The sequence below is a fragment of the Siphateles boraxobius genome, unplaced genomic scaffold (genome assembly GCF_051911475.1).
Source record: "Siphateles boraxobius isolate OS27281-9 unplaced genomic scaffold, OSU_SipBor_1 12, whole genome shotgun sequence".
NCBI classification, from domain to species: domain Eukaryota; kingdom Metazoa; phylum Chordata; class Actinopteri; order Cypriniformes; family Leuciscidae; genus Siphateles; species Siphateles boraxobius.
This window is the reverse complement of record NW_027508722.1, coordinates 3,877,598-3,903,461: the sequence shown is the minus strand read 5'-3', so window position 1 is coordinate 3,903,461 and position 25,864 is coordinate 3,877,598. Positions and strand designations below refer to the sequence as shown.

The window sequence follows — 25,864 nt, the reverse complement described above, 5'->3', positions numbered from 1 at the left end:
CATATATGACTGGGTATATTCTATTACTTTATATGAAACCCTTTTTTGTAGACATGTTCTGTTCTCCAAATCCCTCACCAGAACGCGCGCAGAATGAAAGTGTGACGTGCAGGGAAGCCCCGCCCACCAGGCTGTAAAATGATCACGTGGAAAACAAACTGACCAACAGGAGCGCGCATTTTGGGGAGAGGCGAATTTTGAAACGGTTGTTGAACAAAACAATTACTCGATTAGACCGTCAGATTTTCCTCCTTTCTCCGTCTCAGGGTAAGTGTACTGCCTTAAAATACTTTTTAACATCGTCCAAAATGCAAACAGTGCGATGTCGTGGGTTAAGGTTTTGATTGTCATCAATTTAATCAATAATGCACGATTGTCAACGAGGAGTGTTCTGTTGTGAAGTGAGTTTAGCCGGATAGCTGCTAATCACCCGACATGGTGGAGCTTTTCTTCAGGTTATTAATCACAAGTTTGATAAAATTAAGGTCTATGATAAAATCTAGTTCAGATGCTGGTAGGCCCTCAGATTTTACTCTTGTAACGTTAGTTTTGATGCATCATCATCATCAAAACAAACTTGAAATGTTATTTTTGCAAAGCCTGGCCTTTGAAAGAGACCTAACATTTGGAAGTTATTTAGGCTTTGTTCACTTTGAATATTTTAAGATCCATTATGAATCAAAGGTTGGATGAGACATGTTTAAAATGACAGTCAGATAACTTACGGGCATAAAGACATAACGTTAGCCTAGACTGAAGCATGGTGAATATTTCCAAAGTTGTCAATGCATTACAGTTATTGTATTATGTTTGTTTTGTAATATGCATAAATAGCTGCATGCAAATACAATAAGTAAAATTGTAATTTGAATTAAACTAAACGAATCTGTTTTGGGGGATCCTGTTGCGGAGACTTCCCCCTTCATTATGAATAACATTTTTTCCCAAAGTTTTTATAGTTAATGTTATGTAAACAGTAAAATAAGCTTTTATTTGCAGCGATACATTCATGCATGTATAGACTGAAGCATGGTGTCATTTCCACAGATGTCAGTACAGTAATTGTGTTTGTATTGTGGTGTAATTGGTGGTTGTGTTGTGTAGTGTGCAGAGATGGATGAAGAAGAGAGTACTGAGCGACAGATGCAGATTACCATGTTGTGTCAACGGCTGGCCAAGATGAAGAGATTATTCAATGATGGTAATACATTTAATATTTGGGAAAATAATTATTTTCAGGGTATGCACACTTTAAACTTTACTCTATCGGGGTATGTCAAATTTGGGACTTCCTCTAAAAATGTTATGGAAATTAAAGTGATAGTTCACCCAAAAATTTAAGTTCTGTCATCATTTACTCAACCCTCGTGTCGTTCCAAACCCTTACGACTTTCGTTTATCTTCAAAACGAAAATTAAGATATTTTAATGAAATCTGAGAGATTTCTGTCCCACCATTGACAGCTACACAGCTACCAATTTGACGCTTCAAAAAGTTCACAAAAGGGATTTAAAACTAATCCATATGAATTGAGCGGTCCGAATTTCTGAAGAGGCTCGACCGCTTAATATGATGAACAGATTGAATTGAGTCTTTTATTCACACATAAACATTGATCAGCGAATATTCTTGGCAAGAAACAATGAGGTTTGTTCTCGCGCTTCAAGTAGCTTTGGTTGAGCTTCTGTTTTTAAAATTCTTGCTGAAGCTCGAACTTAACACAAGAATGAAGTCATTGGTTCTCGCACGTCAAGCGAACATGCTTGAACTTCCGTTTACCACAACTGACGTGTGCGTTGATCGATGAATGTTTATATGCGAATAAAAGGCTAAATAAATCTGTTCATCATATAAAGCGATCAAGTATCTTTAGAAAATTTGGACTAAACCGCTCAATTCATGTGGATTAGCCTAGTTTTCCGATCTTTTTGAACCGTCAAAGTGGTAGTTGCGTAGCTGTCAATAGAGGATTTCTCTCAGATTTGTCATTTGTGTTCTGAAGATGAATGAATGTCTTAAAGGTTTGGAACCACAGGAAGGTGAGTAAATGATGACAACTTTATTAAAGGGATAGTTCACCCAAAAATGAAAAGGCTAAGGGCATTCGTCTAATTCCAGTATAAATGTTTTTAATTATGCTCTGTGCTAAAATGTTTAATCTTTCTGAGAGCAATTTCTAAAATGTTTATTAGCAATCTTGATCCAGTAGTAGCCTAATCATAAAATCATTGGTCAAACAGGAATTATGTGTTGTAATCAACCAGACCAGAACATTTACAGCTTTTCTTCCATACAGATGACACAGATTACATCAACCAGGCCATCAGTTCAAACTCACCTCAGACATGCCGGACATTTCTGACCAATCTGGAGAAGAAAGGCAATCCTCAAACAGATCCCAGCCATCTGTCTAAGCTCATCGACTGCTACACGCGTGTGTTTTCCAGCATGCCATTGGGGAAGTACAGTCAGAATGAGAGCTATGCCAAGATGCTGGTCAGATTTGCAGAGTTAAAAGCGTAAGTCGCTCAAGTTCCATCATCTCCTGTTTCACTCTGATTTAAAATTATTTATAGCATCCTTTTCCTCATTATGGAAGATATGTGTATAATGATCGCTGTTTCTAGGACATACTATGCCTTTTTATAAAGTCCTGAATTTGTTTTTGGGGTCTACTTGAATAGGTTTTCATGATTGAATGTTGAAATAGCCTACACTTTATTTTCCACATATTTTTCAATGAGTGCGTTTACATGCACATTCTTAAACTGATTACACAGTCTTGTATACATTGCAAGTAAAACGCGTAAAAAAAGTAGGGGTGCGCAGATCCGATACTTAGTACCAGTATTGCTCCGATAATACCAATATTTGCCGGATCGCGTATTGGCCCGACGAGACCATCCAAATCCGATATTGTGCGTATGTTATTGTTATACAACACAAAAGGCACAAAAACATTATAAAGCACCATAATGTTTTCGTGTACAATTTCGTTTTGAAATTCTGAATTTTGGAAAATAGGCGGGAAATCCCCCTTTAGGTTATTCTTATAATGGGGGGATTTTTTTAATTTGAGGGGGAGTTTTTTAGACAATTTTTAAAAATTACATTTACCTGAATGTTTGCTCACTTATTATATTCATTTTTTTTAGTTTACACAACAAAAGGAAGTTTGATTTCAATCTTTAAATTAAATTGAAAAAAAAGTAGCACAAATAAGTACCTGAAATAAAGAGAAAAGTTTAGGTCTAACACTAGTACAGAAACACTACAGAAACGGAGAAAAGTAATGAAATGTAAAATATCACAGAATAGTCTTTTAGTCCTGTATAATTTGAATACATAGGCTATTAATTCTGATTCCTTACAATTAATGCTATCTGCTGTTGTTTTATATAAAATAATGACCGACACATTTTAGGCTACTCTCACTTTAAGAGCTTGTGCACGGATCCATTAAAGGGGCCGTTCACATGTTGCGTGCAAAACGCAGTCCGCGCCGCTTTCTCCTCTTTTAAAAGGGCTCCCCATTGCTAAGCAATCATGAGCCATGTTCTCCATGAAGACGAAGACATTTCAGCAAAGGATGAGCGCGCAAAAGACGTAACGTGAACGGCCCATACGGTTTTCATTATAGTGTCACATGCATTTTCTTTTTGTTTTCTTTTTATTTAAGACATAACTGATTGTGTTCGAGAAAATACTCACCAAGACTGGAATGTTGAAAAAAAATCGCTTGAATGTTTAAATAGGTAAGACTTAAAAAGACGAATGATTATGATTAAATAATAAAATGATTAAAATGATGCTCAATCCCGTGCCGAAATTCAAGCCCTGTACAATACTTTTGCGCAATAGTAGTTTATTGATAGCCTTAGTTGTTCGGTCCAATCTATCAAATGTTGCTGCTTCATTAAAAAGCTGCGCTTAAAATTTTAAAAGAAATGTCTTTTAATTATTTAGTATATATTTTGTCTGTATATTGTTTTACAAAGTAAGGAACATAATGTTGAAGTCAAGCTTGATGCCTTTCACAAAAGATTAATCACAGTCTGTTCCCCACATTGAGGCATACAGATACAGTTTATTAGGTAATTCGGCACTGTCTTTTTAATTATTATTTTAGTATTTGATCGGTAATCTGTATCGGCTAAGTTTAGTCCCTGTCTCTATGAAGCCCCTCCTTCCGAGAAGTACAATGCGCTCTGATTGGTCGGCTGGTCCAGTATGTTGTAATTAGTGAACGAAATGTCACGCCATAACCGCTAGTTTCAATACAGTACTAAATAGGTCTGGGTAATCGAGTTCGATACTTTTTAGGCACTGGCTGAATTGCCTCTATAACATCGAGTATCAAAAAATGTCTTGTCGTTCAGTACCTAAGGGCTATCTTGTCAACGTCAGTGAGCCAATAAGCATGCAGCATGATTGGCTGTGGCAGAAAAACACTAGTTTACGCTGGTTATGCCCAGAGACGTGGCTCACACGTGAGGCTGTAGTGCAGGGCTCTCAATCTCAAATTAACTGGGGGCCGCTGGAGTTGAGTCTGGGTCAGGCTGGGCCGCATCAAGTACTCCACAAAAAATAGTATTCAAGTATTTCAAAAAAGGAGCACAACTGATCCAATCTTTATTAATAACGTTTCTTCTGAACTGTTCCTCTGAATTTGAACATTCCTTTCTGTACATGATTGGTTCTTCATGAGCTGTCCTTCTGACAGTTGAAGTTCAAACTTTCTTTGTCTTTTCCTTAACACATCTTTGTGATACTTATATTTGCTTATGTCTTTTTTTATTTTCTTTATACAACACATTAATGATATTGAATGTTTTTTTGGAAGGCACATTTCCTTCTATTATACTTAGAAAAACAATTTCAATTACTGCTTTTGAAATACAAATATTTGCAGTCATGTCTGCCCATCTTATTGAATTCTTTCTACACATGTATAGCGTCTCAGGCAAATTACTGACTTTGCACAAATCAAAGGAAACCTTCTTATCAACCTGTTGGACACATATTACAAGCTCAAAATGATTATTCTCACATTGTTTTAGAGCAGGGGTCTCCAGCACGTCGCCTGCGAGCTTCCAGTAGCTCGTGGCCTGATTGGTGGTACACATATCGCGCTCACATATTTTGCGCGCTCAAGTTCGTTATTTCAAATGTAGGCGTGCCGCAAGCGCGCTCATAATTGAAGCGACGCGCTCAGTTTTTCCAGGCGCAGTATGTTTGTACTTCGCGGTTGTCTATGACAACTATTGACAACAAACCCACCGTAAGCTGTCACGAGACTATCTATGGTAGCCCATAAGGAAAAAAACAAAAACAAAAAAAAACGCACTAACATTAAACTTTAATGTCAAGTATGGGGGCCACAAAATTTCACCCCGCGGGCCTCGAGTTTGAGACCACTGCTGTCGTGTGTAAGCGACAAAGCGTCCCAACCCCCATACAGTAGATGTAAAAGACGTGGAAAACATCAAAAGTGCATATTTTACCAGGCTCGATGCCAACAGCGCGCGATGCAATATTTGCGACAAGATAATGGCTGCCAAGACCGACAACACAACAAATCTGATGAAGCATTTGACAACGCACGGAATAAACTTAAGAGCAGAAAGTCTTCGATTTCAGGAAGAACTGGAGTGCGTCACAAATGAACCGAAACTCATCTAATAGGATACTTTTCTCACAGACAGGAGAAACAGGCCTATAGAAAGCTTGAAATTTTTACTTTCAAACAAACCAATTCGAAGCGTAAATAAATAGTCTATGATTATGTAATCCAAATGAAAGGTGCATTTCTCTCTACAGTTTCATGTTCGCTATACTGTAGAGATTACTAGTCAGCAACATCAACTTCATCTTTGTAGTCAACACTGATTCAAAAATAGGGTTGGGTATCGGTTGGGTTTTATCCGATACCGGTACCTACTCGGTATTTTTTAAACGGTTCCGGTGCTTAAACAGTTCTTGTAACGGTACTTAAGAAAACGAAACCGCACACACTTTGTCAAAAAATAATACACTTTTATTTACAGGGCCAAACTGGACACAATATTAACTTAAATCTTTAAACAATATATTTACAAGTAACATATGGTAATAATAAATAAACCAATATAAAATAAAAATTCACATTTACATAATATCAAATAAAACAATATTGTATCTATCAAATAAAACAATATTGTATGAAACAATGTAATAATACTGGAGATTAATAGAGATTACTACCAGGATAATCTAATCTCGACATGACTCCAGGTTCCCATGTTTTGTCAGCTTGAACCAGTCATGTAAATTATCTGGTCTTTGTATTAGTTATGGCAGCGCTTAGCTTGGCGAGTTTGGTATTTTATTCCCACTGCGTCTTAGCTACGCAGCGTTTAGTGAACCTATGAAAGAGAACGTCTCTGTTTACTGGTGTAACCTATGTTCTCTGAATAGGGAACGAGACCCTGCGTTCGCTGCCTAGCTCCTCGCGCTGCTGACAACCTTCCTTTTTCGGCAGAGAAATCTGAGGAGCAGATGACGCGCGCGCCAATATAATATGACGACATAAGAGTGTTGAGGCGGCGCCCCCGCCATCAGCCAATGAATTGGCGTGATTCTATATGGGCTTCAGACAATCGGCACACACAGAGGGCGTTCTGATGCGTATTTTTCACATGTGAAATGCAGCCAAACCTTGGAGCGTTTTGTCTTCAATATCTTCATTAATCCCCTCGCTATCAGCAGACGTTCTGGGAGTCTCCGGCATATTGATAACTGCTTCAGAACTATTTGTTTTGTAACTTTACATACCTTTTTCATGCTCAAACAGCAACATTACACACTAAAGAAAGTTAAAAAGCGTAATAGGTCCTCTTTAAAGCTATAGTTTCACCCAGAAATGTACAATGTTTTTTCAAACCTGTATAACTTTCTTTAGGTGAAACACAAAAGAGGAATATTTGAAGATTTTTCACACAGCTTTTTTTCTACATGAAACATGCAGGTCATATGGTTTGAAATAATGCGAGGATGAGAAGATTTATAAGACATTTTTAGTTTTGGGTGAACACTTTATTATTATTATTTTTAAGCAACTTTTAACTGTTATTTGTAATGTCTCTCTTTGCCAACAGCATCCAAGATGTAAATGATGCCCAGGCTAGTTTTGATATAGCGCGATCTCACTGTAAGGATTTCGCCTTTGTTCACATTGCTCATGCTCAGTTTGAGCTTTTACAAGGTAAGGGGACTTTGGTGACCTTAGACTCTAAAAGTACAAATATAAGACATATTTAGATTTTACCTCATTAAAAATGTTTGGTAATTGAGAACACACGGTCATGAAGTTTGTTTCATATTCCCCAGGCAACTTTAAGAAATGCACTTTGATTCTTCAGAAGGCTTTTGAAATGAATGCTAAACCCAGGCACGTTCTGGAGGCTGCCGTGCAGAATCTAAATCTAGGCAAACGCCAGCTCCTCTCACAAGAAGATAAAGAGAACATATCAGGTTTGTGTAGGCTACATTTAAGATGTCCATTTTGGAGCATGTTTATAATTGCATTGAAAAATTTGAATAGTGCATTTCTGCATTATTACAGATTTTGAAAGAAGAAAGTAGCAATAACTGGTTGGAATAAGGGTGCATAAATGAGAGAATTGTCATTTTTGGGTTAACTATTCATTGATTTGTGAAGATTTGCTGTAAGAATTTGTTTCTATTATACTGCTCTATGTAATGCATGCTTTTTTTTTCTATGAATCATGCTTGTCTTTTTAAATGACTAGTATCTGCACATGACAATGCTCGAGATTCTGTGAGAAGGAGCTCCAGAACATCAGATGGAACATGTGACCTGCAGGCCAGCAGCACTTTTCCCCAGGGGTATGACACGTTTATCATTTATGCAGGGTTCATACAAGGTCCTTGAAGTACTTGAGTTGGGGTTTTTGAAATTTAAGTCCTGGAAAATAGCCATATATATATATATATATATATATATATATATATATATGTGTGTGTGTGTGTGTATATGTATATGAAAAGGTACTTGAAAAGGAATTGATAAAACAATCTTTTCACGCAAAATTAACTTTGCAGCTCATCTGATATAGATGTAGAGCCATTTTGCATGGCTAAGAGCATGACATTGCTCATATAAATATCCAAGTATATGATACAGCTTTCATTCTTCAGGAGAGAAATTAATCATATATTCATGCGGGAAAAAATCAGTTTGAATAAGGAAAGCTATATACTATCCTTTCGATGGTTAAAATAACCAGTCATTGCATGTGCTGCAATTACTTTGTACAGTTTTATTAGTTTATTTTTGGTTATTTATTTACCTTTTTTTTTTTATAATTTGAAGGATAATAAATATATTGTTTTATAAGTGAGATCTCTGGTTGTCTTCCTTGAAAACCAAAAAAGTAGTCCTTGAAAGTCCTGGAATTTCATTTTACAGTATCTGTACGAACCCTGTTTACGGAATGGCCATATCAAATTAGGCAACATAGTGAATATCACAATTATTTCTTTTTATAAACATTTATATTTATTAATATAAATTGTGAATATTATTAAAAGGCAAAAAAGTGCACATATCGTTCAGAAAAAGTGTAATCTCATTACAATGCCATTTATCATAAAAAAATTCAGACATGTATTTTATTCAGCAAGGAGACATTAAATTGATAAATTAAAAGTAAAGACATTTATAATGTTACAAAAGATTTCTATTTTACATTAATTGTGTCTTGTGTGCTTTCTATTCATCAAAGAATCCTGAAAACAGTTGTGCAGCACAACTGTTTTCAACATTGATAATAATCACAAATGTTTCTTGAGCAGCAAATCATCATTTTAGAATGATTTCTGAAGGATCATGTGACACTCAAGACTGCTGAAAATTCAGCTTTGATCACAGGAATAAATTACATTTTAAAATATATTAAAACAAATAGAAATCAGTCATTTCACTGTTGATTAGCTGAGAGGTTTCGCAGGATGATGGTGGAGGATTTGGTGCGCATTAGATCCGGACCGTCATTGACAAATATCTTGTAAAATGTGCGTCCTGTACCGGCCGCCGCTCCCTACGCGCAGAGAAGCCTACATGTGATTGCGAATTTGAACGAACAAACAAACGTGCATTAAAAGGAGATTTCAATACCCCGCATATTGATAGGGGCTCCCTGATGCCCACAAATCATAGGTCTATCTACATGTAATTTTTGTGTTATCGAAATTCCTTCACCGCAACATCCCTATTTCTAATGAAATAATTATTTATTTACCGTAAAGGAATTGATGATGTTAAACATTCTGAATTCCAGGAGTGATCAGAAGTTCAGTCCACAAGATGAGAACATGCCTGTATGGAGAACAGGGTCACAGCAAAGAAGAGTGGCCATGGTAAGGTGTGAAAACAACAGCAAACAACATTTGAAAGAGGAATTGTGGAATGTACTTACTTCTGTTCATTCCTACAGGCAGAACGAGTGCCCATGGTGCCTCTCTCTATCCCTGAAAATGAGAGCAATGACTCTGACGGTGTTCAGAAAGCGGAAGCTCCTGTTACCTACAGTTTCTCCAGGTCAGAAATGTCAATCTGTGTAGGGCTGGGCAATATGACCAAAAGCAAATATTGCAAATTTGATAATTACTGTAATCCAGTTATTTATGTACTTCTGGGATTACATTTTCCTGTATTTATGCAGATTATTATACGACCTGAAGAATGACAGTTTGCTGGGAGTTTTTAGATGCATTTTAGATAAAAAACAAACAAACATGCATTTTAAAAGTACTATTGTAGAACAGTACTACAGTGTTTGGAATGGGAATATTTCTTTGTTGATTTTTATTAATATTATTTAAATAGTACAAATATTTTGAATAATTATTAGGTGTCTTTAACTAATAACATTTAAATTAATCATTTGATACAATGAACTAAGTGTACATACATGTTTTACATTGTATATGACTTCCCCTTGTGTCTTCTAAAAGAGCGCAATAGTCGTAGTTATCTGTAATAATAATCACAGTTAGATCAAATAACCTCAGTCAGACAGTTAATTTATTAATATCAATCAGAGTGTTTATTTAATAATCACAATAAGCCTATGTACTGTCATATGACCCTGTTTCAAATTTCCTTGTTCTTTAAAAAGCTTTAATGTTTGATTTTTCTACAGGCAAACGAGTGGTTCAAGTGTCCGCGGATTCCCGATGTGTTTCTCAAAGAGTGGCACTCCAGATGGAGACTCCTACAGTTTATTGAACCTGAAGGTATAAGAGTCATCTGGCCTTACTATAGAGCTCGGGATCGTTTCGTCACGTCGCAATGCATTGTGGGAATCACGGTACGGAAGTAGATGTGCTGTATAGTAGGCAGTACGTAATTACGTTGGTCATTAGATAAAATAAGGTTTAATTAAGGTTATTTTTAGGGAAATGGTTCAGTATTGCTGTATTGTGTACTGCTGTAATCGGTCTCACGATCGACAGGGCAAACCCCTCATAAATCATATAAGTGTTGGTCTTTTTGCTTTGCTCTGTAGTCAACTCCGTTAGCGCTAACGGCTAACGTTAACTGATATTTTTATCACATGGTCAATAGATTTTCCGCTGCCAGAGTTAAATAGCTATCTACATTTACACTGAATGTATTCATTTAGCAGTTAACTAAAGTTCTGCTGTTCATATTAACGTTAAAGCAGTAAGTACGTTGCTTTGTTTTGGGAGCAAGCTGTTATGCTGATGTAGCTGCTGTTAGCCAAATCAGCATATCAATTCTCGATTAGCAATGGCACCTCGTTTATTCATCTAGTTTTCGGTGGATAGACTAGGTTAGTGTAATACTGACATGCTATGGCATAATTTGTATCTTACACTTCTAGAAAGCATCAGCCTATAGACACACAAATGCAGTGGTAATTTCTAGCTAGTCTCCTCTGTACTGGACCTTAAATGGTATTCTATTGCTGAAGCTGTAGCTCTGTAGCTTAAATGTTAAAATGCTTTATTATTACTAATAGCTTACATATTATTCTATTGCTGGAGCTCTGTAGTTTAATTGTTATTATTACATGGCTTGGTTGAATACTAATATTGAATGCGGTCTGCTATTTCTTGATAACAGATCACTGTACACACCATTGCCATGAAAAACAGAGCATTGCCATGGACACAGTTCTGTTCATTCTGGAGCAATACAATCGTTTTTAAATCAATAAACTCCTTTATTATTCCGGAGATCGGCCGGTTACGCTATTACCTTATTCTAAACCGGACTATGCATGACCTCTAAAATGGCCGCGGTTACCCACAATGCACCATTCCATGACGTCTACGCCCGAGCTCTATAGACAAACTCACTAGTGCTGAGAGTTATGAGAGTCACAATAACATCATAGCACTAGTTTTATTTCAAGTCCTTACAGTACTGAATAGTATCTTCCTGTATGCAGCCACCCATGATTAGTCCAGATCATCTGAGGGAAGACATTGCACAGGGTAACACCATCACAGCACTTCTACACAGAGCAGAAAGAAAAGAAACTGCTAGAATGGAAGGTAATTTTTAATGAAGGTATTAACTGTTTAAAGGAGTAGTTCACCCAAAATTTGGTATGACACATTCAAATTTAGTCTGTTTCTCAGACAAAGCCATCATATGACTTTGGGCTTGCTCAAGGAACTTTCTGTTGTAGTGCACTCGTTTCTTCAGATGTCTTCTTTCTTCCATAGAAACCACCGACATCAACCAGCTCATCAGCACAAACACTCCTGAAGGTTGTCAGATCTTCCTGAAAGGCCTAGAGAAGAGAGGAGACCCTTGTTCAGACTCCGCGTTTCTCTCCAAACTCCTGGACATCTACTCTAAAGTGTTCGCCAGGTTTCCGTTGGCAAAACATAGCAAAACTGAAAGCTACGCTCGAATGCTGGTGCGATTTGCAGAGTTGAAAGGGTAAGTCAATGGTAGATTACTCTGAGTATCAGGTTAGCAGCTGATATCTTGAGTAATTCATTCCTTGCCACCTCTACAGAATTGAAGATCCAGAAGACGCTCAAGATCATTTCAGTATTGCCAGATCACACTGTAAAGCTTTTGCTTTTGTGCACATAGCACATGCTCAGTTTTTGCTCTCACAAGGTAATACATGACATTCTGTTGGTTTAGTAAGAACATGGTCATTCAGCATGAGTCAACATGGAAGAGAACCTGTATAATAATGTGCTCTTAACATCTCTCAGGAAATTCTAGGAAGAGTAATTTGATTCTTCAGAAAGCATTGAGCTCAAGCGCACAGCCTGTTGAACTGTTGCAGACTGCCATCAGAAATCTTAACTCTGGTAAAACTCATCTACTTCCTGCTGAGCATGAAGAGAACACTGCAGGTTAGTCAGTTTTCTGTTAAAGGACACTTTTTATTATTTTTTTACCTAAAGGCGCACATATTTTTTGCATTTTATTTAAGTGTTTACAATGAGAGTGATTAAATCACTGAAGATCTGCTTATAACTGTCCTACAGTTCACAGCAATCGAGTTTTTCAGTTTGTTACGGTAGACTTCAATGTTTACACAAAGTTTGCAAAGAAATCTGTGATCTCCAAGATACTTAAAAGATCATTTCAATGTGTAAATATTTCAGGGATATTGAAATTCATATTTTGACAAGTTGCAAGACATTATTGCTGTCCAATTAAAAAGAAGAGACATAAGAGACAATACTTTCATAAAGAGACACTAAATAACTCGTAGTATGTCCACTGGATCACCATAATCGTCTTTATCTGTGCTTTTCAACCTCCAGGCCCCAGAACATTCAGTTTTTCATGATTTAATGACAAGGATTAAGGACAAAGATTTTTGAAAATATTTTTACTTTCATAATCTTTACTCAATAAAATATTCAAAAAGTTCATGATATTCCCATGGATGTTTAAGATCTGATTCAGTTACATGGCTTATCCAAATCTAGAAACCGCACCATTGAAATTAGGCTTCCTCCATTATCCAGTGGGAATTATGGGTCTTCAAGAAAAGAAAAATACAATAATTATAAAATATAATGTATACGGGTGTATTTAAATCTTGTTTAATTGTGTTTTGTCTTTTTTTAATGCTTGGTTTGGAGTAATCTTGCGGCCCTCTGGTTGAGAACCACTGGTGTTGGTCGGCGCTTGTTTTAGCCCATTGAACATGTTCAATCAGCGTTTATCAGGTCGTGGAATGTCTGAGAAGGGACAGTATTATTTGGTGATTGTCCACATTGCTCTGCGTCTGTCTGTGCAGCGTGAATCAGACTTAACCCTACACCTACATTTTTTTCTTTTTACAACAAAAACAAAGATTTCCAGTTGAGGATGTGCTAGTTTTAAAGTCAAAAATGCCTGTTCAGAAAAGAATGATATTAAAATGGTTTGGTTTTGCAGAAAATGTAGCACTAAGTAACAAAATGGATGAAGAACATCCAACGAAGGTTCCTGAGGAGCAGCAAAAGCCCCACGTCAAGGAGACTTCATCAGAATGGAAGATTCCTACTCTCATTAACAAACATGCATCTCCAGAGGTCTGATTACAGCTCACGCTTGTGTAATATCTGAATGATTACAGCGCAGACTCAGCTGGGATCGGTTCATGATCAATCTGTTGTGTTGTTGTTCTATTCAGGATGGTAAACCTCCTGCAGACCCCATTTCCACTTCATTCTCACTTCATGCTATGAGAACACCTGCGCCTCCGAGATTACACCCCTCCTTTAGCTGTCAGACTCCCAACTACAAAGACCCAAATACAAACAGGTAATTACACATCAGAACACATGGATTAAAAGTGGCTTTGATTTCTCAATGTTAAAGTGTTAGTTCACCCAAAAATAAAAATGTACGACTTTCGTTCATCTGCGGAACATAAATGAAGATATTTTTGAAGAAACCTGAGGGCTTTCTGTGTTGATGAACTATCCCTTTAACGATGCTTTCTGTTCCTTCGATAGTTTCGTCACTCCTGTGGTGAAGCAGCGGCCGGTGATTGTGTCTGTTCCATCGACGGCGCAGAAAATGGGTCACGCTCAGTTGCCCTGCACTCCTCAGAGCCAGGTTTCCTATATCCAGCAGCAATCACAGGTAAAGAGGCTCGCGTATCTCCAGAACATCAAACAGGCAGAGAAATATGTGATGGAGAGATAAAAATGCTTCTCAGCTAAAAAGAGAGCATCCACATTTTTTGGCTTGGATAAGAAAGCAGAGCAGATTAAGGAGTATTTTTATTTTGGTTTAAAGTGAATGTGATATGCCATGAGCAAATAATACATTTCTTGATGAACTTCTTTTAAGAGACCTCCATTATCTACATCTGGTAATATTTTATGAAGTATTTGTGATTTTGTATTTTGCTTGATATTGAAGAATTACTTTTTCCACTGGTGAAAATTAGCAGTTTTACTCGTAATAATTAAGTTGTTCATAGACATTTGTAAAAGTGGAATTTCGATTACCAGTAGTAAAAAATGATTGATATTTGTCATTGCCTTTGAATGGAAGAATTTAACTAGTGGAAATGCAATTGTAGATATCAAGTATTATGCCTATTTACTAGTAAAAATACATCATGATTTCAAGAATTCCATTATAACTAATGAAAATTGAATAGTCAAAAATACCATAATATAGTCAGGTGGATAAAAGGGAAGTGTGGGTATTATGTTGCTCTCGGCTTCATTTCTGCCTCTGTGATCTATAATTAATTTTCGCCCTTCAGACCCCCTCCTCCGCTTTCTCAAATGAATCCATCACAATCAAGGGCAAACAGTTCTTCATTTTCAAGATGATCGGTCGAGGCGGATCCAGTAAGGTACGAAAGAGCGACGTGTTGAGTGTTGAATTCTCCATTTCATACGATTCATTGTGGGTAACAGAAATAATATATTTTTATTTTTAGGTCTATCAGGTTTTTGACCATAAGAAGCATGTGTTTGCTGTGAAATATGTGAATCTAGAGGAAGCTGATGCCCAGGCAGTGGAAAGCTATAAGAATGAGATTGAGCACTTGAATCATCTTCAGCAGTACAGTGACCAGATCATTAAACTCTATGACTAGTAAGTGCGTCTGTGATTCACCAGCATCACGACTGTGTTTGTGCTTGGAAAACAATGTAAATGACGAGCTGTGTTCCTGCTTGCTTGCAGTGAGATCACCAGCAGCTACATCTACATGCTCATGGAGTGCGGCCACCTGGATCTCAACACCTGGCTACGCAACCGCAAGTCCGTCAACCCGCTGGATAGGAAATGTTACTGGAGGAATATGCTGGAGGCTGTGCACACCATCCACAAACACGGTGACCATCACCTCTCGCACTCTCTAAACCATCACTTTTACTACTTCTCATTCTTTTCAACTAAGCATTCAGGGCCGTTCGCATAGGGTTGGGCGATGCATTCAATATTACAGATATTGTCGGCATATCTTTGACAATACAATTCCTTAAATCAATTCCAGCACAACAACAACCATAAGGAAATGACCCATCACAATAGATAATGCTTTTGTTAGAGAGCTACATATGGCAAATCGTCTGTTCAATAAAATAAAAACCTTACTCAGCTGTTGAGTAATACAAACGCCAACTGTCTCTTTCACAAAATTTCAAATCCCTTAAGCTGCACTCACACTACAAGCGACAAAGGGCCACAATACCATTAATTTCAATGCAGAGCGGGTGATTTCCGGCGACACGCACGACAGTGACCGTTGACGACTGGATGGGGCGTGTCCAGCGACGTGACAGAGATGAGATCTGTTTAATTTTATGCAAATGAAGAGTGACTTTCGGGAGCGACAACCAATAGGAGTGAAGGAGTGGAGCGCACTTGATCCGTCACTCTTCGATGCCGAGTCCGACCGAGGCTAGTTGAATGAGAAGCTCATTTTAGCAGTCAGAAACGGTCCTATAATATATGATATGTCTCCGTGTACATATGGTGGTACTCGCAGTGCTGACTCAAAGCCTGAGGCTTTCGTGAACCCAGCTAGACCGACATTTGCCCGTTTGCTGCGGTTAAATAGCCGCAATGGTAAAGAGCGCTCGCTGTTTCTCGTTCATCTTTAATATTATGCAGTTTATGTAATGATTCCATTTATATTTAGACTTTTCCTTCCGAAATGTTTGTTTGCAAGAAAACGGATTTGTTCTACATCATCTTGTGAATGTCACTCACAAAAATTACTAGGCAGCCAGTAGTGGGAACGCCCACTAGCGACCTCACCGCGAGCCACTGGCGACATGCAGCGACAAAGTCGCTTGAAGTGTGAATGCAGCTTTAGTTCTCGGCATCTTCCAAAAGCCAAGCTAAGGTTGATTCTTGTTTTCTGACGAGCTCGGTCTAGTTTTCTTTTCTCCAACAGACTCTCCTCTGTTCAGCATTTGTTTAAAACAGGGGATTCCCTTGAGTTTGATATGTCATGAATTGATGTCATGATTCCCTGGAGTTTGATATGACATACTCCTTGTCAACCTTTCTCACTCGTTGTGAGACTAACCTCTGCCAGTCAAACACCAGACACACGTCAACTTTTTTCTATTTACGGATATGACGAGACTTTCACGGGCGAGTGACGCATGTAGGCAATTTCCCTTGAACCGTCCCGCTAGATCTAAAATATAAACACTAAAATTAGGCTTACCATAGTGAATCATGGTAAGACAAAAACACATTTTGGAAGAAGGATTGATGATGTATTGACTCATTCTTTAAATTTTGTTCATTTGGAACCTTTAAAGTTTAGCAATTTCTAAAGTCTGTGTAGTTTGTATTAATTTGTATTAATTTGTATTAGTTTTATTTGTTTTAAATACATCAAGGTAAACTAAATGAAAATGTTGCCCTGGCAACTAGCTGAAAAAAAAGTTAAATTTTTCTTTTATTTCATTGTTTTATTTCAGATAATGTTTATTTAAAGTAACAAACATGCTTTTTTATGGTTTTAGTTTGTGTCAATTAACACTGATTTCTGGGTACTAGGTTTGCGTCACTTTTCAGGGTTTTCTAGGTACCGTTTAAAATAGACACGCGGGTGGGCGTGTTTCATAGAAAAACACATTCTTTGTACAAAATCTAACAGTCTAGTTTAATTATTGCACTTCTTAATTGGTTTATTTCTTTGCATTTTTAATTTGAAGGTATCATCCACAGTGATTTAAAGCCAGCTAATTTTGTGATTGTGGATGCTTCGTTGAAACTAATTGACTTTGGAATCGCCAACCGTATTCAACCTGACGTGACCAGCATCATGAAGGACTCACAGGTTGGGTTGGAACAGATATGTGATCTACAGAGAAATGTTGTTTCTGGTCTGTTCTACTTGATTTACTTGTTTTTATGATGTGTGTCAGGTGGGGACTCTAAACTACATGCCACCAGAGGCCATTAAAGACACGTCCTCCAATGGAAAGCCAGGCTCAAAGGTGAGAAGAGTTCATATTTTAGTGCCTCGAAGTCATTATCGGCTCTGATATTAATGTGGTCCATGCAGGAACACAGTATAATGGTAGATAACACAGTCTGATCCCATCATTCTTTCCTCTGCTGTCCACAGATCAGTGCTAAAGGGGATGTGTGGTCTCTGGGATGTATCCTGTATTGCATGACTTATGGAAAGACTCCATTCCAGAGCATCACCAATCAAATAAGCAAAATCCATGCCATCATAGACCCGTCCCATGAGATCGACTTTCCCGATATTCCAGAAAAGGACCTACATGATGTACTTAAGGTGTGCAGAATGTTTGGCTGTGCTGAACAGTCATTGACTACATTGACATACATTATACATTATAATGAGATTTATGAGTTTTTGTGATTAAACTTTATCTCATGTTAAACACAATACTTTGATCAAATTAAATTGTGATTAAGCTCATAATCATAATCAATATGTGGCAAATGCTGATTTTAATCGCAATAAAAGGGCATGTAAACACTTTAATCACATCTATTCCACTCTGACCAAAAAGCGAATGTGCTTGTGTGAGTTGTGACGTACACAGATGATGTTGACGTGCAAATTCGGAAAATAAGGCATCACATTTTTGGGATGCTGAGGAAACAGACAACATTGGGTGACATGAATATAATGCCACATATTGATGTTCAAAAACATCGAAATAAAGACATTTTTATGTGCGTCACCGAAAATAATCCAGTACGTCAATAGAAATTTATTTTGCATTTGACGCAAATAGATAAAATCAGTGGCCAGTGACAAACCTACTGAATGTGAGTAGTCAGTTGGGCTTTGTGAATAATGGCAGTAAAAATAACCACAATTCCTAGCAAATAATCAGAATAATGAAAATTGTATGTAAACAAGAGTGAAGAGGTTTGCTCATGTCTTGTAAACGTCCTTACAAATATAAATAATTGGAATTAATCACATTATTCAATCGCAGTCAATTAATGTCCTCAACAATTTCATAGTACAGTGCTTACTGTCTTGTCTGTTCATTTCAGAGGTGTTTAGTTCGCAATCCTAGAGAAAGGATTTCCATAGCAGAACTCCTCGATCATCCATACCTGCAACTGCAACATGCACCTGAGCCAGGTACGTGCTAATATGTGCAAACAACTGTCTCCTAAAAATTAACAAATGTTTTCTGAAAGCAATCACATATCTAAAGGTGTTTAAAATCATTTTTTGCTGGTTAATACAACACTGATTCCGCTGACGTCAGTGCTATTGTAGAATTAGCCTGTTTGCAGGTATGTTTGATACCTACAAATATACGAATATTTGATACACGAATAATTTATTACACATTCACAAATGTCTGATCATATGACCATGATAAAGTAGTATTTTAAAGTACGCTCATGCCTTGATGGAATTACCGTAATTACAAGATTTCGAATTCCTTGTAGAACTTGTAATTGAAACTTGTAAACTCTGAATTTAAAACATGAAAGCTCTGACTCTGTAACGCAATGCGTTAACACTCAAAATGGCAGCGTCTTCAGCTGCAAAATGTAGTTATATCGTAATTTTTCTTTTTAAAGGTTCCTATTATGCTCATTTACAGGTTCATAATTTTGTTTATGGTGTTATGGGGACTACTAGAATACGTTTTCCTCATTAAAGTAATAAAACAAAACATTATTTTTCTTATAATTTCAATTGTTGCAGCACCTGTTTTCACCCTCTGTCTGAACCCGTGTTGGGCAGTAACGCGTTACTAGTAACGCATTACTGTAACGCAGTTACTTTTGACAGTATCTCATACTGTAACGCATTACTTTTTAAATAAATTAACTCCGTTACCGTTACCATATGGTGCGTTGTCCGTTACTATTTTAAATTAATTCATTTTGGCTGAAGTGTAGCCTACAGCCTAACCTGTTTGCAGCAGCGACGCATTGTAGGATTGGTGGTAGGGTTGCTTGCCCACCCGTCCCTTAAAATACGGAATTGTCCCGTATTTACAAGTAAAATGATGCGTCCCGTATCAAATCAATAAGGGAAGTGATTTGTCCCGTATTTAACATAAGGCCCACAAATAGCCTAGTTGGATAAAAACATAAGGATTTACTATACTAATAGCAAATAGCCTATAAAGAAATCAATTTCACAATAATGTTACATTATGATTAGAATCAAATTTATTTTGTCCATTTTCTAGGCTTAGAAAATGCACATTTATACAGGCTGAATTTTATAGGCCTAAAATATTGTTTAGTAATTCTGTGAATTACACTGCGCAAACCAAAGTAATACTACCCACCGGATGAAGAAGGGTTGGCTCTCAGTCTCCACAGAACAAAATATTTATTTTATTTTATTTTATTTTTAGTGTTCACATTTATCTCCGTACATGAGCGCTCTGAAAGCGGCACTAAAATATGCTTTAAAACTTTCACATAGACATCAAACAGAAAGCACAAAACCTTTCTTTAAAGTGTATTTCGTTTTGTATTAATGGTATCTTAATTTTAATCAATGTTTCATCATTTGCCTGGATTTAATAAATAAGAAGTAAATATAGCAGACGATAGATAATCACGAAACGGAGGCGCAAACGCGTGAACTGGAGCTCGTCTCATAAATGAACCGAAACTCGGCGTATAAGGTAACCTATACTTGCCCCACAGACATGTCTACTTTTAAACAGAACAATTCAAAACGAAAGAAAACAGACTACAGACTGCTCTCTGCTTATGTAATCCGTATGAAATGTGCATTTCTCTCTGGCTCTACTGCGAAGATCACGAGTCAGCATAGCGAGTCACCTCAGAAATCCTTGTGATATATTCAGTTTGTGCTGGTCTGACTTAAATAAAATAGTGTTTAAAAATGACTTTGTTTAAGTCAGTTTTGTGTTTGTGTAGACCATAACGCATAAAAGAACATTAATGGGAACATTAAATAATGTTTTTTTTTTAAGTAACTAAAAAGTTACTTTTAACAATAATGCATTACTTTTTGGTGTAAGTAATCAACAAAGTAATTGAGTTACTTTTTGAATGAAGTAACTGTAACTAGTTACTATATCTTAGTAACTAGCACAACACTGGTCTGAACGCTGTTTAGTTAAAACCCACTTCCCGAAAAGCACAGTCTACTCTGATTGGTCAACCGGCACCGGCCTGTTGTGATTGGCTTTCCAAGGTGCTGTAAACACTATGCTAACTATGACATCAGTTTTGCAGTATCAGTTCAAGCCCAAATCCTATAATGAGTCAACCAGAACAAGCTGATCAAACCGAACCACCTTCGCAAGCGCGTAATTATGTAATGTGCAGGGGTGGGAAAAAAACCTTTATTGGACATGGCGACAACGCAACATGTTCCCGGAAGAAAACTCAAATATACAATGGAGTCGTTTTAGGCAGTTCAGATATAGAGAATTTAACTTTAACTTTGCAGAGCTTGTACATGCTCAAACTACAACACACTAAAGAAAGATTAACATGTAACAAAGCATAATAGGACCCCTTAATAATTCCTATAATTGACGGCTAAAGTTATTAATTAATTCAAGAATACATGGTGCGCATGTAGAACCAAAAAATGGCTATGTTCAAAATACAATATCTGTTATAATATAATGAAATATTAAGCCTTTATTTTGACTGGATATATTAATCCGAAATTAATCAGAGTAATTAACAGGAATTAAATTTAAACCGATATTTCTTAAAAATGCTAGTCCTTTATTAATCTGAAATTAAACCGATTAACAGAAATTACATTTAAAAATATATTTCTCAAAAATACTATTAATTTCTTTCTAAATTAAAATGTTTGTTCTGTGATTTAAATATTACTTTGTGCACCCTTAAATGTACAAGGGGTTGCACAGATTAGTCGACTTAAATTAGTCGCTTTAGGCTTGACGTCGACTAGTTGCTGATCATTCATGGCATAAAGAGGGCGCAACAGGATAACAAATCTTTGAAGTCCACTTTTAAGCTCAGTTTCTAACAATTAAAATGACAAATAAATGCATACTCCGCTCCACAAGATATGTTTGATTATACTATCTAGATGCTTAAAATTGATCCGGTGAATGCACGTTTTAAACAGCTTATTGTACATGTAAGTTAATCGCCATTCTAAACGAATGCTCTGATGCATTCGTAACTAAAACCCACAGCTTCACTATTAGTAGAGAGATGCTGCCAGGTACAAGTAATTCACACGCAATCGCTCCCTCACGAATGCATTAATATAATAGCCTTGTGGGTAGCGCTGTCGCGTTCCCGTCGCGTTCGAGTCTCGTCTCGAGGTTCAGGCTTATTTTTTCATTAATGACGTCATCAGCGACAAGTCGACGCCAACTCCTTCAATCACAGAAATGTTGACTTAAAATAAGTCGTTCAACCCCTAGTATGTACTAATTATCGGTCTAATCCTCATAGGAATGTAAATAATTATGCTGCATATATAAAGCAAATTCTGTCTGTTTTAATCTAATCATGATTGTTATTTTTCTGGCATTCAGCAGAACCGTGTGACAGTGATTTGAAGAGAATCCTTAACGAACTGGCGGCTCTTCAGTCTCCCAACAGTATCGCAAGAGCTGCTAGTGTAAGTAATCACAAACATCTTCATGCAGCATTATGCGTGTTAGTTTGTTAGTTTTTAATACCTCTTAGACCCCATGAAATGTAAATTAAAGCGTGTGTGTTAGCTTTGACACAATATACTGCAGGGTTTCCCAAATTAGGCTTCATGAGTGGATGAAAATCTAATCTAATTTGTAAAATTCAAAGTTATTTTAAAACACTAACTAAAAAAGATTAAATTTTCTTTATTATCTGCATGTGACTGACATCAGAGAACCGTGAACATGCGAAATGTGTTGTAAACCTGTTTATTGATCCAATGAGGGTTTCCGATAATACAGGTGAAGGTCTCTGCGGGTTACTGTCTTTCCTTTTACGCAACACAACAATATTAAATGGAACACATTTTTCTCATATGTATTGACTCGTTATTTCATCTGACTCCATAAATGAAAAGGGTTTTAATGAAATCTGGGTATCATTAAAAGTGAGCGAATGTTTGACTATTCTTTTGAAACTCTTTAATTATGTTTTACCCGTTCAGATTAGGAAACTATGCCGCTTAGAGGTCCTCGCATCTTCTGCGGGTCTCACGATCACAATCTCGTCAGTTTCGTCACTAAACGGTTATGACTAATATCTCAGACGGTCAGATTCACCCAAAACACAATCAGAGATACTTTTCTTTTTTTATTCCCCTTGAATTGCATACACTTGAACTTCATTCAATAGTTATACTTTAGTAGAGGTTTTGGCCCTATTATAGTTATGAGTTGACCAACGATACTTTCCTCATAATAGTTTAGACTGGCCAAGCCCGTGATCTCTCACGTACACTTATCTAAAGTTACATTAAATTAAGACAGAGGTAAAATAGACATACCCAAATTTAGGCTGGTCAGGCAGCACGTTAAATACCCCTAAACGGAAGGCCCCGTCTCTACAAAGCAAGTACACTTGAACTAGTGACAAAGTATTAGCCGTCGCCAATCTGACGCAGAATTGCGGGAGCATACGAATCCGATAATCTCCTTGGGAGAACAAACTCAAGAGTCAATCAGAGTAAAATCAAACGTTTACAATTTATTGACCAGGTAATGAAGCAATAATTCAAAATCCAATTCATGAGCATAAAATCATCAGTTGATCATATCACAACAGAAATCGAGGAATTTGTAGAAAGTATTACCTGGCAATGAACAATTACCTGGCAGTCAACCTACAGACTCCCAGAACCTTTCGCCCATTTTCCTTATAAACCCAGATAATTCAATTTGCTTACCAAATGGTGGTTTCTGTCATTATAATTAGATTTGGTCCCCTAGTGAGGGGCTCACAACTGTGAGAGAGTGGAGGATCTGGGGGAGGGAACACCTTAGAGGAACACACTACTTCTCATATTTTGTAACTTCTTTTAGCTTTCCATTATGGTTGGGAGAATGAGACCATTTTACTAGGCACACTGAGATAATTTAAATGATACCAAACAGTGAGTTTCAGGTGAGCAGGAGAAGGGGGAGATTGTTCAAGTGGGATGTGAGGTGTGAGTTGCATTGTGCTGTGTTTCAGATGCTGCTGTTATATCATTATGCAAGGGAGGGTTCAAATGTTAATTCTCAGGAGAGTCTTTGTTTCCACCAGGGGTGGCCCAGACTTTTCGGCACCCGCCTTACAGTGTCGTTAAATTATTGAAACATTAGTTTAAAATCTCGAGGGGGCTTCAGGTAGTTATTTTAGGATGAAGGGGTTCAGCTGACAAAAGTTTGGAAACCATGTTCTATCTTCTGTTAATGCTCTTTAGAACTAGAATGTCCTTCCTTTTAAACTATGTAGCGTCTCCAAGATTGTGCCTGTGACCATTTAAAAAAGATTCCACCGTGAAATTCTGTTTCAATAGGAAATCCATCAACACAAAGTGTGTGCAATAAAGGAATGGTTCTCCCAAAACAATTAGATTTACTCACCCCAAGGCCATCCAAGATGTCTATGACTTTCTTTCCTCAGATGAAGAGAAATGAAGGTTTCGGAGGAAAATATTTCAGGATCTTTCTCCAATATGAGTGAATGGTGCTCAACATGGACCTTTTTTGACTGTCCAAAATCTACATTTAGGCAGCTTCAAAAGGGCTCTGCACGAGCCCAGCCGACAAATCAGGGTCTTGGTGCTCTTTTTAAAGGAGTAGTTCACTTTTTAAAAAACTTTTGCTGATAATTTACTCACCCCCATGTCATCCAAGATGTCCATGTCTTTCTTTCTTCAGTCGAAAAGAAATTAAGGTTTTTGATGAAAACATTCTAGGATTTTTCTCCATATAATGGACTTCACTGGGTACCAAACGGTCCAAGGTCCAAATGACAGTTTCAGTGCAGCTTCAAAGGGCTTTAAACGATACCAGACGACGCATAAGGGTCTTATCAACGAACGAAATGACTGGAAAAAAGATTTGTTAATTTTGAACAAGTCTTTTTTCAAGTCATTTCACTCATTCAATGAACGAAATGACTCGCAAGATTTGTTCATTTTGATGAACGAGTTCGAACAGGAGAGTCACGAACGTGCATCACAGTACAGAGCAAGGCGAGCATTTGTGCTTATAAAACTTAAACTTTTTTATTTATTTTTGAAATGACAGATCGTTTCGCTAGATAAGACCCTTATTCATCGTCTGGTGTCGTTTAAAGCCCTTTGAAGCTGCACTGAAACTGTCATTTGGACCTTGGACCGTTTGGTACCCAGTGAAGTCCATTATATGGAGAAAAATCCTAGAATGTTTTCATCAAAAACCTTCATTTCTTTTCGACTGAAGAAAGAAAGACATGGACATCTTGGATGACATGGGGGTGAGTAAATACTCACCTTGAATCCAGCTCTCATCACGCGAGAGGTCGTGAACTCAACTCTCTTGAATGTGCTTTGCAGAGCTGGACCAAGGAGAGCATTTCTGGTTAAAAGGTAGATAAAAAAAAATAATAAAAAATTTTGAAAGACTGATTGTTCACTTGAATAGACCCTTATTTGTCAGCTGTGGTCGTGCAGAGCCCTTTAAAGCTTCCTAAATCTGGATTTTGGACTGTCGAAAATGGTCTGCGTTGAGCAGAATTCACATGCATTAGATGGAGGAAATTCCTGGAGTGTTTTCCTCAAATTTCTCTTCAGCTTAGGAAAGAAAGTCATGCACTTCCTGAATGACCTTGGGGTGGGTAAATAATCTGGACATTTTCGATTTTGGGTGACATTTAAGCAAAAATCTGATCAACATTTTCATTTAAACCGTCTTTCTTTACTTACCGCTGCAGAACCTGGCCAAGATGTGCAACAGCGGGAGGAAGTTAGATGTTTCTGAATGTGTGAAAACGTCCACTCAGACCCTGTGGAAATGAGGATTGGAGATGATGAAGCCTGCAGGACTCAAACCACTGTTTCGAAGCGCTCAGGAGACACGAGACACGTCTTTCTCTCGCCTCAGAGCAGCTCTGAGCCTCCGCTGTCTCTAGGTGCTGTCTTGCTTTTAGATGTTTTAAAGAAATGCATGTTTGTTGTCCATTTCTACTTAACTATTTGAGCACAATGTAATTAAGAAAGTGTACATGACAAAATAAAACGCATCTTGTCAGGTATATTCCAAACGGAGTATTTATTTGTAATCAAGATGGGAGTAATTCTGATTCTACTGCAATGACACATTAACATGTTTTCACTGCCGTCTCATTCTTCAGTGCATTTAATATCTCATAAAGCCCTTTCAGTAGGCAACATTTCATCAGAATGCATGATTACGTTTCTGT

The 25,864-nt window shown here is 37.3% G+C and overlaps 1 protein-coding gene across 2 annotated transcripts; it reads left to right on the top strand.

Moving 5' to 3' along the window:
• The first annotated feature begins 132 nt into the window (after positions 1 to 132).
• Positions 133 to 25,696, top strand: ttk (ttk protein kinase). Of its 2 annotated transcripts, none has more exons than XM_077206729.1 (25): positions 133 to 267; positions 1,105 to 1,201; positions 2,297 to 2,519; positions 7,137 to 7,243; positions 7,369 to 7,512; positions 7,791 to 7,887; positions 9,342 to 9,420; positions 9,498 to 9,601; positions 10,206 to 10,299; positions 11,481 to 11,586; positions 11,761 to 11,980; positions 12,060 to 12,166; positions 12,268 to 12,411; positions 13,451 to 13,587; positions 13,689 to 13,819; positions 14,014 to 14,143; positions 14,778 to 14,870; positions 14,958 to 15,115; positions 15,206 to 15,357; positions 17,200 to 17,324; positions 17,413 to 17,484; positions 17,616 to 17,792; positions 18,530 to 18,620; positions 22,018 to 22,100; positions 25,376 to 25,696. In XM_077206729.1, the coding sequence occupies exons 2-25, from the start codon at positions 1,114 to 1,116 to the stop codon at positions 25,457 to 25,459; spliced, it is 2,946 nt and encodes a 981-aa protein (XP_077062844.1). In that variant the 5' UTR covers positions 133 to 267; positions 1,105 to 1,113; the 3' UTR covers positions 25,460 to 25,696. The 2 variants fall into 2 exon arrangements, with proteins under 2 accessions (XP_077062844.1, XP_077062834.1); XM_077206719.1 differs by having other exon boundaries at positions 22,015 to 22,100.
• Positions 25,697 to 25,864: the final 168 nt, after the last annotated feature.